This window comes from Convolutriloba macropyga, chromosome 11, assembly GCF_964194025.1.
Source record: "Convolutriloba macropyga chromosome 11, txConMacr16.3, whole genome shotgun sequence".
NCBI classification, from domain to species: domain Eukaryota; kingdom Metazoa; phylum Xenacoelomorpha; order Acoela; family Convolutidae; genus Convolutriloba; species Convolutriloba macropyga.
The window spans coordinates 44,916,000-44,932,030 of NC_134478.1; the positions used below are offsets into that span (position 1 = coordinate 44,916,000).

A 16,031-nucleotide genomic window follows, 5' to 3' on the forward strand; every position below is an offset into this window, starting at 1 on the left:
CGGTCACACGTGGACAGGCAATCGCCTATTAATATAATTAAGACTACTTATATTAAAATGTAACGTAATGATTGGCTGAGACTGGCAGAACCGAGTTCGGTTTCGATTATCCGCTGAACACAGTCGGTTACGCAGCTGCAATGAAAACAATATTTGGAGCAATTGTTTAAAATTAACATCCAAGAGCTCTAGAGAAGACATTCTACATTTTGCGTAATGTTAAAACCTTGTAGACCTCAAGATAGTTTTCGAAAAACACTTAAGTTTATTATTAATTGCTCTCAAACGAAGTTTGTCGCAATTATATTAGTCCTATCGGTCTTTTTTAATGCGATTTTTCACTTGACCTGTTTTTCGTCTGAGCCATTTGACTTTTCGTCCTCATGAACAGGATAAACAGGTAGCTCCCAGCGGGCATTAAGTAATCTTAGAGTCTTTCAGCTCATTAGTCTCCAACATGGTTCAGGCCGTAAGGGCCCCGTGCAGCCTGTAAACGGTCCGTAACCGTTTAGCCCCCCAATCCTTCCTCTTGTTATTTAGTTCAAATTTATTGAGTTCATATTCATAATCGCTGTAAAAGTCATATCTTTAACTTTGATTTTTCTTGACTTGCAATGCCAAACCTTTTTATTCATTATCATACATGAGTTTCATCGTGCCACACTTAACTTTGATAGTAAATGCGGGTATAAACCACACCTTTGTAAGCTATTATTTAACAAGCATACAAGCTTATAAAAGAACATACAGCAAAATAAACTCTTGAAAACCAGTCGTTGTCTCTGAAAGCGGATCAGACTAAAGAAAAGATAACAAATTTTGGCGCATCCTCGGTTTTAAAACCGAACCATCGACTCACAATACAGAGACAACTTAAAATTTTCGACTTGTAGTTTTTCACTAAAACTTTAAAAAATCCCACCACCTAGCTGAATTAAACGTGCTATAGATTTTTCCATCTGATATTTTAGCACTTCAAATTTCTAGGCTGTCAGGCTTTCTAAGTAAGTTACAGTTCGATGACCTTCCCCCTGCATCGTTCATTGCACTCCGAACATAATGATGCAATCCGCTCAATGCAGTTCTCTAGTCCATGCGGCTAGAGGTCCCACATTTGCTAATAAGATTGACTGGGGCCTGAGCGGGTGAGGCTGCGGGTTCTCTTTTGAACCAACGCATAGGCTGACGACGGGGATAGTCGAACATATAAATAGGTAGCAAAGCCTGATCTTTCTTAGATTATAGCACGTTCTAGTTCAGCTAAAACTCTCTGACCCTAAGTCTAGCGAAAGAGCATTTAAAATTTCAGGGTTCGATTAAGCCCTTCTTACATTCAAACTGATACTCTAGCTGATTCTGATTTACAGTTTTGCACCTGCTGACACGCAAGTGCAAAAGTTTTTGTTTCTAGGCACAAAATTTTCTAAAAGGTAAAACAGTATCCTCCCCTGGTTAGGGTGTTTCTCTGCGACCGTGATCAGACAAAACCCTCCCCACAGCGCAAAGCGTGCATAATATAATTTAATAAAAAAAACAGCATTCAAGCAAGATTTGGTAAAACATAAGACAACCAAACCATTAATAGCTGTCCACAACAGCAGTATAAATAGCATTCAAGTTATTTTTAGATACAAAAAAAAACAATTAATAAGCGTTCAAACAACATTTTAAGTGCTAACTAAAAGTGCAGTGACTCATAACACTCATAGTGCAATAATTTTTTTTTGTGAATGTCATCGTGCAACCATAAACAAAGTAACCATTAACCAATGAGAAAAGCCAGAACCATGTGAAGCAAAACCAAAACAAAGTCAACCTCCAAGGCTCAACTCATGCAACTCTTGAGGTTCAAAGTCATTGAGTGGGAAGCAGCACAAGACCTACTCGACGAACAAATGCAACAAACAGAAGCAGCAACAGACCTCCAAGAGCTCGTTGACGAACTTCGAGAGCAAAAAGCGGAGCTTGATCGCATGTGTAACAAACTCATAGAACAGCAGTTGACACAAGAAGAGTTCGACACTGTTGCTGCAGAGTCTGCACGGAGAAATTGCAAATGGCTGAGAACCAAACAAAAAGTCAGATTGATTCATGGGTCAAACCATCAAAAGTTCATCTCTTCCGACACCTCCTCGGAAGAGCCCAACAAAATACGCAGCAAGGTGGTTGTTTCAGGAAGCAGACGTAAACAACCAAGCGGAATGAGACGTAAAACGCCAATGCAAAATGCAGGTGAAAACGCTGAGAGCTGGGATGAGGTGTTCAGTTCTGATGACCATGATGGTGTACCGTTCAAAAACAGTCATCGTGATCTTCAAAAAGAAAGAACAAGTGTAGAAAAATACAATGCTCAGCAACAGAAACCAAAAGAGAACAGTGCGATACAGGAGCATCGCAGCTTCAGTGAAGATGCGAAACAGGTTCAGAGTTGCCCGATTGTTGATGTGAATGTTCCAAATCAAGGTTTTGTTACCCTCAATATTTCTACCGATCAACCATCAGACACTGTGTACTGGAATTCCGGTACAGCAACCGGATTTCAACATCAAGCAATGCCTGACAATTTCACTCAAACTTTTGCAGACAATCACTATCCGCGGAATCAGCAGCAGTCACGTCATTTGCTCGGTAGTCAAATGGATCACTCATTCCCAGAGACAAACAAAATGATGAACGCTCCCAACGGAGAGACCAACCGTCACTTCAATTTCATGCCACAACAGTTTTCTGAGCAACAGTTCCAACAACGACCCCACAGTTCTGAATGGACCAACCATCAAGTGATGATGAATGCGTTCAGTCTACCAAAGATTAGTCTTGACCATTTCTCAGGCGATCCTTTGATGTGGCATCAATGGTACAGCTTTTTCAAGTCAATCATTCACGACAATCCAGCTCTTTCAACTGTTCAGAAAATGACGTACTTGCAAAACTCGGTAACTCACAAAGCAAAAGACTTCATCGGTGGATACTCTTACAACGGAGACTTCTATGAGGAGGCCCTTCAGGAACTTATCAGAAAGTTTGGAAAGCCGCAGCATGTTGTGAGTGCGTACCTCACACAACTTGAACAATGGCCTAGGACCAGAATGGATGATCCCAGCAGCTTTGTAAGTTTTGCGTCCTTCCTCAGACGTTTGGTACAGACCTTTCGACTTCACCATTTTGAATCGGACCTGAGGGCTTCTGCGGTAGTTAAAGTTGCCAAGGAGAAGTTGACAACACCAATGACGATTCGCTGGAATCAACATGTAAGGAGCATGAGAATAGAGCAGCCAAATCCGGCTGACTTTGCAGATTGGATAAGCACATATGCAGAGGCTTGCGAGGATGTCTCTCCACAAAGACCACAAAGGACAGACCGGGTTGAACGGCCTTCCCAAGGCCAGAAACACTCCAACATAGTTCTTCAAGTCAGCTCAAATTGTCAATTATGCTCTGGGGATCACAACCTTGGTCGCTGCAAAGAATACCTGAGCAAGCCTGTAGCTGAACGTCAGCAATTGGTGAGGCATCACAACTTGTGTATCAATTGCTTGAAGAGACATGAGGGTGGATTTTGTAAATCAAAGATTCGATGTCTTGTAGACAGATGTAATGGGTTTCATCATTCAACTCTCCATCGAGACGACTTCAGGACTTTGCAGAGAAGTGATTTCCAAGCAACGAGTAAAGGGGGATTCCAATCCAGGAACAACCCGGTGCAGTCAAACTACGGTAGAAACTTCAACCATACAACGTCTCAGCTTTCGTCAACAACCAGTAACACGCCAAATACCAACAACAGAATGGGATACAATCAAAACAGTTTCAACCCTCGTAATCCATCTATGGAAACAACAACTCACATCAAACTGCCAATCAGCAGCACATCAATACCCAGCAAACTAATGACAGAAGTAACACTCACTTTCAATCAGTGACTAGCAACGAACTGAATGATGATTCATCGAAATTTCCACGGGTGCAAAACCACACTTGTAGCAGAAATCGGGAACCCACATGGGTCAGAGCTTTTATTCAACTACAGGCAATACCAGTCACGCTCTTCTACAAAGACTTCAACATAGAGACCTATGCACTTTTGGACAGTGGGAGTGATAATACACAGATCACACAAAATATTGCTGATGCTCTTCGGATTAGAGTCCCCAAAGATATACAACTTCCTCTAGCTTCGCTACATGGGGAGCACACAGTAACAACAGCTGATGTCATGATTGAAATTGGTTCACTTCACGGCTCAAAACCGGTGACAAGTCTTCCTGTGTACGCAACCTGCATTGAGCAGTTCCAGATGCCAATTGTCCCCGCAGAAATGTTGAATAGACTTTGTAGAGACCATGATCATTTGGCAGAAATCAACTTCCCACAAATTCGTGACAACAAAATTGGAATACTCATAGGGGCAGATGCTTTTCTGGCTACTGTTCCAAGACATTTCACTACCGGCAAACCAGGAACACCCTACGGAGTCAACACACTGTTAGGATGGACTTTGACAGGCCCTGTGCCACAAGAGTACTTTCAACCAAATCATAAAGGAAGCAGCAACCACAACATCACTCTTTTCAACCATCTGAAGCGAGGTAGTGACGACCCGGACGAAAATCTTCTACATCTTTTTTGGACCTTTGAAGGTGTCAACTTTAGTCAGGGTTCTACGAAGGGACACAATGAAGAAGACCAGAAGGCAATAAAGACTTTGGCAGAGACCACACATCACAACGGGGAAAGATATGAGATTGGACTCCCTTGGCGAGAAAACGTCACGCTACCCAACAACTACTTCATGGCAAGGGTTCAGTGGCACGCCCTGCAGAAGCGATTAGAGAGAGACAACCAACTGAAGCAGAGATATATGACCACTATCTTTGATGATATGGATAAGGGATACATAGCAGCTGTTACGAACCAGGATGCAAAGAACATTTGGTACCTACCGCATCATCCCGTCATCAACAAGCAAAAACCAGACAAGATAAGACGAGTGACAAATGCAGCCTCAAAATACAAAGGGGTTTCTTTGAACGATGCACTGCTAACGGGACCGGACCTTTTGTGCAATCTACATGGACTTCTTCTACGGTTTCGTCAGTACAAGGTTGCAGTAACAGCAGACATAGAGGCTATGTTCATGCAAGTTGGAATCAGAGAAGAAGACCAAGATGCTCTCCGTTTTTTGTGGAGCGACAATAATCAGGAGAGGACATCCAAATACCAACGACTCATTTTTGGAGCAACATGTTCTCCTGCCTGCGCAATTTTTGTTCTGCAAAAGTGCGCCCACGATAACAGACAAGAACATCCAAAAATCTTTGACTCAATCACAAAACAATTCTACATGGATGACTTCATTCAAACATTCTCAACAGAGGAAGAGGCAGCAAATACAGCGACTGAGCTGAAACATGTTCTCAAAACAGGGGGATTCAACCTCACCAAGTTTCTCAGCAATAACCCTGCTGTGCTGGAAAAGATTCCAGAGGAAGACAGAATTGGAGTTCCAAAGTTACAAAGGATACTTGGTCAAACATGGAACCCTGAATCCGATCAACTTCTTTTTGCGAAACCCAAACTGAGCTATGAAAGAGAGAATATCACACAGAGAAAGCTTCTCTCAATGGCTGCTTCTTTGTTTGATCCCATTGGAATAATCTCGCCTTTTGCAATTCGACTGAGATGCATCTTGCAAAAAGTCGTCAAACAAGGACACAATTGGGACCAGCTACTATCAAAGGAACATTACGACGAAATTCAGCAATGGATGGAAGACTTCGAGAATATGCCTTCAATTCAAATCCCCAGATGTCTAGTTCCCAACGTCGATGGAACTCACGAGTTGCACACCTTCACAGACGCTTCACTTTCAGCAGTATCAGCAGTGGTGTACCTGAGGACAATCTCCGCTGACGGCTCAATAGCTACCCACTACGTCATCAGCAAGTCCAAGGTGGCACCAATCAAACAGATGAGCATTCCCAAATTGGAGCTCGAAGCAGCTACACTGGGAGCAGAACTAGCAGGCTTCTGTGAGACTGAGATGACAATAGATGTGAAGAGCAAAAAATTTTGGACCGACAGCACAGCAGTACTCAGTTGGATCAAATCAAAGGATCGACAGAAGATGTACATCGCAAATAGGCTCAACAAAATTGCTGAGAACTCAAACAAAGATGACTGGCGACACGTACCAGGAAAAATGAACCCGGCTGATCATGGTACCAGAGGTCTAGCTCCATGCGATCTTCAAAAATTCTGGATAACAGCACCTTCTTTCCTGATCAAACCTGAGAGCGAGTGGACATTCTCCGGTGACAAAACAGCTGAAACATACGCCACTCAAGTTGATGTCAAGACCAGTGAAAAACCGTTGGTAGATCCGAACAGATTTTCAAATTGGCCTCGACTCCTTGGCACAATTAGAACAGTGTTTCGAGCAGTGCGCGTACTGAAGAGGTTGATCAAACGCGAAGAACCTTGCGAATTGGACGACTTCGCGGCTGACGAAAACAAGGCTCGGAGCTTTCTCTTGAGGATATCTCAGTCCACACACTTCAAGGACACAGTTTCTCGACTTCAAAGTGGACTACCCCTAGACAAGAAGGACAAACTATTACCATATACACCCTTTCTGGATAGCGACGGACTACTTAGGGTTGAGGGACGAATTCAAAAATCTGGATTGCCTTTTCAGAGCAAACATCCGGTGATACTCCACAGCAAGTGCAGAGTTGCCAAACTGCTTATTGAGAAAGCACATCACGACTGCGGGCATCATGGAATTGAACATGTTCGTGCACATATCCAAGCAACGTTCATGATAGTTGGAATCCGCAGAGCTCTAAGAACTTTAGGGAAGTACTGCTTCATCTGCAGACGCTGGCGAGCAGACAATGTCAGACCGAAGATGGCTCCTCTACCAAAATTTCGCTTTCCGGAGCACTCCAAACTCTACCCATTTGTGAATACTGGAATGGACATGTTCGGTCCCTTTCACATTGAAAAATCGAGAACCCAGACAGAACTCAATTATGAATACTCCTTCAATCATGTCAAATTGATGCATAAAACTCACTTAAGCGGAAACTTTTGAGGCAGTAAATTTGAATTTCTGATGTCAATTATTTTGTTCTTTTCTGATAAATTTATTTGCTAAGTTTTGTTGTTGCTTGCCGGAGTGTAAACGGTCCGTAACCGTTTAGCCCCCCAATCCTTCCTCTTGTTATTTAGTTCAAATTTATTGAGTTCATATTCATAATCGCTGTAAAAGTCATATCTTTAACTTTGATTTTTCTTGACTTGCAATGCCAAACCTTTTTATTCATTATCATACATGAGTTTCATCGTGCCACACTTAACTTTGATAGTAAATGCGGGTATAAACCACACCTTTGTAAGCTATTATTTAACAAGCATACAAGCTTATAAAAGAACATACAGCAAAATAAACTCTTGAAAACCAGTCGTTGTCTCTGAAAGCGGATCAGACTAAAGAAAAGATAACACAGCCAAAACCCGCCCTCCCACCGTCCCCCCTTCGCGTTGAGAGGAATTCGCTCGAGGCTAGGCGGTTATGTTTTTAACGCTTGCCACTTATGATTTAATGACATCGGTTGATCGAATTGGACTGAACTGAATCTCCCTTGATGCCATAGTTCTACTTGTGAATGAGTTCGAAAACAGGGGTTGGTATTGTGGTGGAGTTTTTCAGTTGATCGTCATAAAAGCTATATAGTAGTTGAATATTTTCGCCAAAACTTATCAGTACCCATGCCTTTTTTTCATTAGATTCTATGGGATTGTTTCAGCAAACAAAGGTCAGATCAATTTTCCATAAACGGAAAATAAACTGCTGTTTTGTTCATGTTTCTTCAGATATGAGAGCTACCTTTTTGGGCACGAAAGTTGACTTCGAGGGGGTGATAACCGTGTTGTAATATTTTTAACTGCTCTCGAACGAAGCTCGAAGGAATTGTTGTTAAAGTGTTGGCCTTTTAGGCAACAATTTTGCTTGACCGTTTTGACTTGAGTGACTTTTACGCCCTTGACTTTTTCGATTTGCGTGATCTAAATTTCTCTCATTCGTGTCAGCAGCTGAACTCAAGTGGCGACAGTTCTTTACTAAAAGTCAAATGAAAAGTGCGCCCAAATTGCTGTAATTTCTTTCAATTTTATGAGTGGTTATAGTGGTATATAATAGCCACTATTGACCTCATTTGAGGGCGCCTTAATAATTTCAGTTACCGCCTTCCGCCTAAAGCAGGCTGCAATAGATTAACACCCACTAGTCGTTGCGATTACGACAGTTCCATAACTTGCCCCACACTGCCGTGATTGGGATACGAGTTCATCACTAGCGTGTATTGCCACTGTTTATATATTAACAGCGGTGATAAAAGTTTGATAATGAGAAAAGTTAGTCTAATGAGAAAGTAGATTTCGTAATGTTAAATGGGCGATAACGTGTTTTTTCATCGATTTTTCATTTCATCGAAGTTAAAAAGCTGTTGTTATCGCAACAAGAGTTGATTAAGTATATTGATTACGTGACTCTGCTTGAAGTTACCGAGGAAAGGCATTGGAGATATTAAGTCAGAATTTCGAAGTGACTTTGCAGAGTCACGCAACCATGGTTAAAACACGAAACGTGCACGTTTTAAGGGGACGAAAATTCAAGGAGTGTTTTGAGAATTAATAGTGACCTATCACCTTTGAGAGTTGCTGTTGAATGTGAATGTATGACTTTAAGAGAATTTGGGACCATTGCAAAACGTTTTCTTGAAGTGAGTTTTTTTTACTGAAAAGTCCAAATGACCCCCATCCCCTGACTTGTGTTTGCTAATTAATCGCCTGACTTGTGTTTGCTAATTAACGTGTGTGTCATTTACCTATGTACCTCCTTTCGCGCTTTGCGTGTCTTGGAGGGGATGTTTTGAATTCTTGCACTGCCGTCTAATGTTTTATATTATTTCCGCATAGCAAAGAAAAATTGGTAGAAAAGTATGAAACCGTAAAGAATAAGTTGAAGCTGCTCCGATAATGGTGGGAGCAATAGTATTGTTGAGGATAGAGGAGTGTTTAGCATTTACAATATAAGCAAATGCCGAAGACTTTGACTGGTTGAGTGACGGCTGCTTTAATTAAAATTGCTCTTTCTTCATTCTCCCTTCGCCGTCTCCATCTCATTAGCAATGTTGAAACTTGTCAGTGAGAACGGTCTCAGAGTAAGTCTCTTTGCTTACTCTGACTTGATTAGTTTGTGTTAACTGACACTGCAATGGAGTGAAGCTTCCAGCATGTTTCTGGGAGAATCGGGGAATTAGTTATAACTCTTGCTTCCAATTTTAATAAATGTTTCCTCTACTCTGACCTGAATGTCAATCAGTTTGTTTTTGTCCTACTCGTATATCTTTACTTCATTTTGCTATCTACTAATTTGATACAGAGCGTGATGTTTCTAACCATAATAACCAGATAATTATAATACGGGCAAAAATAGATTATAATAAAGTTGATCTCAGTGTTTTGAGCAGATAATTTCGACAGATTATGATTTCTGTTTTTAGTCGACGCATTCCAATTTTGCTGACGTCATGAATGGCTGGTAGATTTTGATCTTAAAAAATTGCGTCCTTGGATGTTAAACGCCCAATTGACATGAACGAATATGCATAACGAAAAAAAAACGTAGGGTTTGAAGTGAAGGAGAATGTATTATTCAGGAGAATAGTTGTCAACTTAGATCGAATTAAAACTGAAATGAAGCTATTCTTCTAAAAAAAAAGTTGCTACCGAAAACTGAGTGGAAACAAACTTTGACTTGACAAATTTTTTCGGTTCGGCTTTCAGGTCAGCAAATTTCAGCTATATTACAAGTTTCTTTCAGCTATTGGTGATTGTTTAATTGCTATCGTACGAAGTTTGAAGTAGTTATTGTATTTGTTTGTCTTTTTGTGCAATTTTTTTGCTTGGCCGTTTTTACTTTTTTAGGTAGAATCGTCTGGAACATTTTCCAGCTAGCTTGCGCAATTTAAGTTGCCTTTCCGTCTTAAGAAACAGTATAAACAAGTAAAGCCCGGAGCCTATTATGTGCCTATTAAATCTTCTCATAACATTAAGAAGCCTTAATTTGACGTTTCTGAACTGCTTTGAGTTAGTATTTTGTACGGTGGTTTCTTGAATCCAGTATCAAAACCAAGAACAATTTCCAGAAGATTAAATTTTTAGTCATTCTTTAAGCTCTATCAGTTAGAATTTGGATTGGATTTATTCACAGCTCTACGTTTTATTTTTTTTGTTGAGAAGTATGGTGTATTTTGTTGTCTTCTAAGTTTCTCTAAGGCAACTAATTGATGTCGGACAAGGACTAATTAATGTCAAACTCATAGCTCTGGTCAACTATAAGAGCGGCTTTTATGTTAGTCGGATAATTGGCAGCAATGCTCGTAATGTGAGGGGAGAGACTGGTACCAATCAAATGGAAAAAAATATTAAATTTTTTAAAAAATAATCATTATATTTGAGTTTTTGTTATCCCTCTATTTAATGAAAGAATTTTACCGCAAAGTCACACCTTTCTCTTGCTAATTATCAAAAGAACTCCACGAGAACTACCTTATCCAACTCCAAGGCGACTTTTTGATTAATTTTGCGAGGGGGTAACAAGCGTGTGGTAATGTGTTTAGTCAACTCTCGTTGCAATTGTAACAGTTGCATAACTTACAATACACTGCAGCTGATTAGACTATCTTTTTCTGTCTCCTTTTTCTTGCAACTGTTCATATAACAAAAGTGGCGAGAAAACAGTGGCAGAAAAAGGGTCGCATGACAAAATACCCAATGCCAAAATACCCAATGCCAGTACACCCAATTTATTCCCTTTGATCTTTTCGTTCATTAATCCGATTACAAATTAGCACTCGGTTTTACAAGCATGTTGTCTCATAACTAAGCTTATAATTTGGTCCCAGGTTCGGTTGTGATATTTTCATATCAAATCCCACGGGCGGCTGAGGCATGGCCATGGCCCGCAAGGCATAGCCAAATGCACTAGCTAAATATTATGCTAAATAATCGTTCCGGTAGTTTCAACATTATGAAAAAGTATTGGGTATTTTGGGTATTTTTTTTGTCACACTGGGTATTTTGGCATTGGGTATTTGGTCACATTGGGTATTTTGTCACAATGGGTATTTTGTCCTGAAACCCAGAAAAAGATAGTCTAATCCCAAAGTAGTTTTGCCAAGAGCTCATTCGAAACACAGCTGCATCAGACGGCTCAGCGGTTCAAACAACCACTAAGAACTTGGGGTTGCGGGGGTAGATGACAGAGGGTTGTAAAAATGGGGGTTAAACTATAGGCATAAATAAATCCCGGTGAAAAGGAGTAGAACCAGATGAAACATCCAGCAGAGAGCGTAGATTTCTGAACATAGTAGTATGCAAATGCATATTACCGAGCACCTTGACTTCATTCTATTTTTGTGTTGTCGCTTAATATGTTCTTTTGAATCCTGCCCTGAATAAAATTTCGAATAATCTTAAACAATCTCTATTCATTGATGTGTTTCTTGAATTGCTCTGAGAAATGGTTGTTGTGCTTCTGTAGCGGTAATGCTCTGTTTTCATGTTTGTGCTCCATTTCCTGTACGCATTATCCTGCAAGCTTGTAAGTTTGTGCGCTATAGATGGACTTAAATTAAATATTGCCTTTTGACAAGTGCCGTTTATTCAAGGACCGTCAAAGCGGTTAAATAACATTTTTGGATTTCCGTTGATGTTAAAAATTGATATCGGTTATGATATAATGGCATTTTAAATCATTGTGCCTGATGCTTAAGCCATTAAAAGTCAATGTCACTCAACTGCAAATTATGGCTTCGTTTTTTGCTCTGTTTTATTGTTCTACTTTTTCATTGTCTTCGTGAATAAATTGACGCTTGTGTGTGTGCCTCAAATGGCATTAATTGACGCCTAATTATCTGGCACTGCTTTGAGCTATTTATGCAGATATGACGGATTTTCAGCCCAATTATCAATTAATAACCCGCCCACCCAACAACCAACGCAGAGGGATGTTATAACGGGGGTTAAAGGAAGACAATATTTTGAGGTGTGGTTTCAGTCATAAGCCATGGTAGAACACAATGCACCATCACCTGTAGAATAGTAACAGCGATAATTGATATTTCTAGACCATTATGATTGGTATAATCTTTACTCACTTTTAAAACGGTTATACAAATGTTAATTAGTGCGAAACGCGCATCATTTTGCTCAAAAATACATGAAAACTGAATTTCTGTTCGTTTTGGAAAACAGAAATTAATCCAAGCTGTAATTTGGAATCTATTTGTTTAGTACTTCCTGCAGTTTTTTTCTACAGGGACAGTGAAGTTTTATTTATTTTGTGGGTGTGTATTTTGTGCCATTGTAGGAGGATTTTCTAGTCATGCCATTCCTTGCCCCGCCCTGTTCCGCTGAAAAGCTTAAATCCACCAAGCTTTAATCTGAATTTGTCATTATCAAAATCTATTTATTAGCTTTGTTGTGTATGCAGACGTTTTTGTTGCAAAAATGTCATCTGAAACATACGGCTGAAAAATTGAATTTGATATTTGATTGTTGATTTCTATTAATATAGATGAATCCATGAATTGATTACATAGGGTTGGCTGGTGCTTGATTAAATAAGCCTTACATTCATAGTAACTGTTCTTAAGAACTAATTCGAATTTCTAGATGTACAACATAGCTAACATATTTTTGTGGGATAAATTTTACAATCACCGCTGCGTTCTTTCTTAATAACGGCCATAATTGCGGGAACGCAGTTTCGATTCAATATTTTTTTGAGAAAGTGTTAATTATTATTTTTAAATACTGTTCGAAGTGTGAGTTTTTTGTATGAAGATTCCCAGTTTCCTTGACGTTGAGTATGTACATTGTTAGTCTTCAGGAGCTATTTTATTTTTCCTCGTGGATTTGCTGAACGGAATTAGTTTTCAGTAATACGAAGAAGGTCAATAATCTTTTTTGGGTGTAGTGAAGTTCAGCATTTGTCTTTCTCAAATAAGGGAAGTAGCGTTCTTTTGCGTTCTAGTGATTCGGAGGTTTTCATTTCAACGTCAAATTGACCAACTGACTATGTAATGAAAATGTCTTCTCTTCAAAATATGTCGATCGAAAAGTAAAATATCAATCAGGTATAAAAGTTATCAGACAAGAGGATAAATTGAGGAATTTTTGATTAATTGTAATTCAATGACCAACGCTCAAGGTTCGATTTTCCGAAATTCTTTGTTTGATGAAAAAATCCCTGGTAATAATTTCGATGGAAAGCATCTGGCGTTTAAAAATATTTGCAAAATTTTTACTAATTTTTGCGTGATCATCACATTGTTTTATGTCAGGTTTAGGCAATTTTTCAAAAAAGCTTTGTTGTCGACGTATACATGCAACGAAACCAAACTAAAGTTCAAAAACGAAACCATTGAAAAAAATGATATTTTAAATTTATTATAGATTTAGGTCAAAGTCTTTAATGATATTATTATTGGGTGCAATCTGTGCAGCCATCTTAGTGCTCCAAGGTCATGCCCGATACCCAAAAAAGACCTCTACATGTTTACCATATAGAGACATTGTTAAAATTTAATATAAAAGCTGATTTTAATATTAGCTGTAGCTCTCACTTTTTACGGCTAATAGAGTTTTGTGTTTTCCAGTAGGATATCTTAAAAAGAATAGATTGACACGTTCACTAAATGAGGTTATGCAAATTAATAAGAATGGGCTGTCGAGCCGTTTTTTTCAGTTAAACCAATCATTAGTTGCGAACGAAATGCACATTTTTCTGTAACTAATGATTGGTTTAACCGAATAAAACGGTTCGACAGCCCATTCTTATTAATTTGCATAACCGCATTTAGTGAACGTGTCAATCTATTCTTTTTAAGATATCCTACTGGAAAACACAAAACTCTATTCGCAAGTTATTATTATCAAAAAATATTAGAAAGTCCGATTATTTATTTGTTGAACAGATGCAAATAGAAGAGTTCAATTTGTTTTTTTTAAAAAAAATCAGCGAATCTGAAGAAAAAGCGATTGCAACATAATTTGTTCTGATGCTGTGCATGCAATATTATTGATTGCTCTCAAACAAATTATTTGGGACCCTTCATTTTCATTTTTCGCTTGCTTGTGTTTCTGTTGAGCGATCTGGTTTCTCATCCGGAGAAGTAAGATAGCCTTGTGAAGCTCGAGAAGAAGTCTTAAGAGGAAAAAAACGTGGTCGAAATGCAATTTGGAGGAATTGAAAGCCCCTCCCTAATATGATTTTTCCACCCAAAATTTTGTCCCTCAGTTTATGCTAATCAGCACTAAAGTCAATCCCTCGACAGTTGTTTGAGAGCAATTTATCAGACGTTAATTGGTTAAGTTCGTTTATAATTAAAAGTTTTGTCTGGTCGCTGCAACCTCTGTTCTGTTTTTCTGAAGCTTGAGAAGCTACACTGCGTTTACGCTCACAAGGAAATTTTCTTTTCAACAGTTTACTTCAAGAAGTTTTATTTATTTTTACGCTCATGACTTCTGCTAGTTATCAATTTTAACAGTGTTAGTTTGACTGGGAAGTGATATAATGGAAGCATCAGCTAATGCAAGTTGAGGTTTTTTGAGTCTCGGGAGTTCTTTGACTATCAATTTTTCTTTTTTATTTCTTTTGATTGTCTGGTTTCTGGCCTCAATTTACCAGGATTTATACTGCAAAATAAATGTTTTTGTTCTGATTGGGTTATTGTTTTATCTAGGTAAGGTTTTAAAGTTGTTTGTTTATATTGTTTGCCGATTGTTATTGTTTTTTTAAAGTATTTATTCGAGAGAATTTGTAATGATCGGTTTTTGGTCTAACAGCTTTTTCTGGCGTGGTTTAGGTCAGTTTGATTTGTTCGATGCTCTTTTCGCGTGATCTGTTGGATTTTGTACTCTAGCAATCATTGCTCTCTTTGTTTTATAATATGTTCTCTAAGGTTTTTCTCACAAAATTTGAAGGGTACCAGAACAAATACAATTTTTATACTTACGAATTGTTGAAAATTGACGGTTAATGCTAATAGATTCACTGCAACAGAAATTAATGTTTTGGAACAGCCATAAAACTGTAATAAAACGCAATTAAACTGGTTAGTCTTCATACAAATTAATTCAATAATTTTTCAATTTTTATACTTAGTTTTTTATTATGATACGTTTTGAAAAGTGTCAAAATATGTAATTCGTCGATGAATACAATGCACGATAAACTAGAAACATCGGACCAACTTCACTCGCATCCAATTTTTCGTTAAGAAAACAGTAAATAAAAACTTGTCGTTTGCAGTAAGGTTACCTATTGCGTGCTCGAACACGTTCTCGAGGCTTCTCTCAGGTTCCTTCGTTTCTCTTCTACCAGGGGGAAGCCGCAATTCTGCTGTTGCTATTGTACTCGAGATGGGTAAGAAGAGGTGCAGCTAGATGATTGTATTGGGTTCCTTTCTCCTGTAGAGGGTTGCTGGACAGAGGGCCTAGTCCAATCCGTTGTTGATGCTCCAAAGGCCCGCAAAAATTGAACTTGAACTCTTGAGTCATTTCTTCATCTTAATTTTTCATATTGGTTATGCTTGCTTTTATCAGATAATCTCTTCTAAATTGTTAACAAACTAGGTCCTATTGACCCAACAGAATCTGGTATCTTCCCTCCTGAGCTTAATATTTTGCATGTATCAAATATTTTCATTAAGTTCTTGTTGCCTTTTTCAGTAGGCCTTTTTTTTGCTCCTTTGTCATTTTTTACCTTATTTTTTTCTCTGTACTTTCTTTTGTAATTTTTATATTCGACTCCAAATTCTTTTTCTAAAGCCATTTTTTGCAGCTGCTTTTAAAATTTTCTTTTCTCTCTAATTGTTCTTAATTTTTCTACTACTGTTTGCTGAGATATGTATTCATCAAGTTTTTCCGTAACTGAAGCAAGAGTATCTCGGATGCAT

General features: G+C 38.8%; 1 protein-coding gene across 1 annotated transcript; it reads left to right on the forward strand.

Moving 5' to 3' along the window:
• The first annotated feature begins 1,832 nt into the window (after positions 1–1,832).
• On the forward strand, positions 1,833–7,096 carry LOC142349139 (uncharacterized). The gene is made up of 2 exons (XM_075400554.1): positions 1,833–3,899; positions 4,031–7,096. Exons 1-2 carry the CDS (start codon positions 1,833–1,835, stop codon positions 7,094–7,096), a joined length of 5,133 nt encoding a protein of 1,710 aa, XP_075256669.1.
• Positions 7,097–16,031: the final 8,935 nt, after the last annotated feature.

Bases quoted from the DNA above. Each gene is read 5' to 3' on its own strand.
- LOC142349139 (XM_075400554.1), top strand. From the start codon at position 1,833: ATGCAACTCTTGAGGTTCAAAGTCATTGAGTGGGAAGCAGCACAAGAC. The intron at 3,900-4,030 runs GTAACACTCACT...ATTCAACTACAG, and splicing joins CCAGCAAACTAATGACAGAA to GCAATACCAGTCACGCTCTT.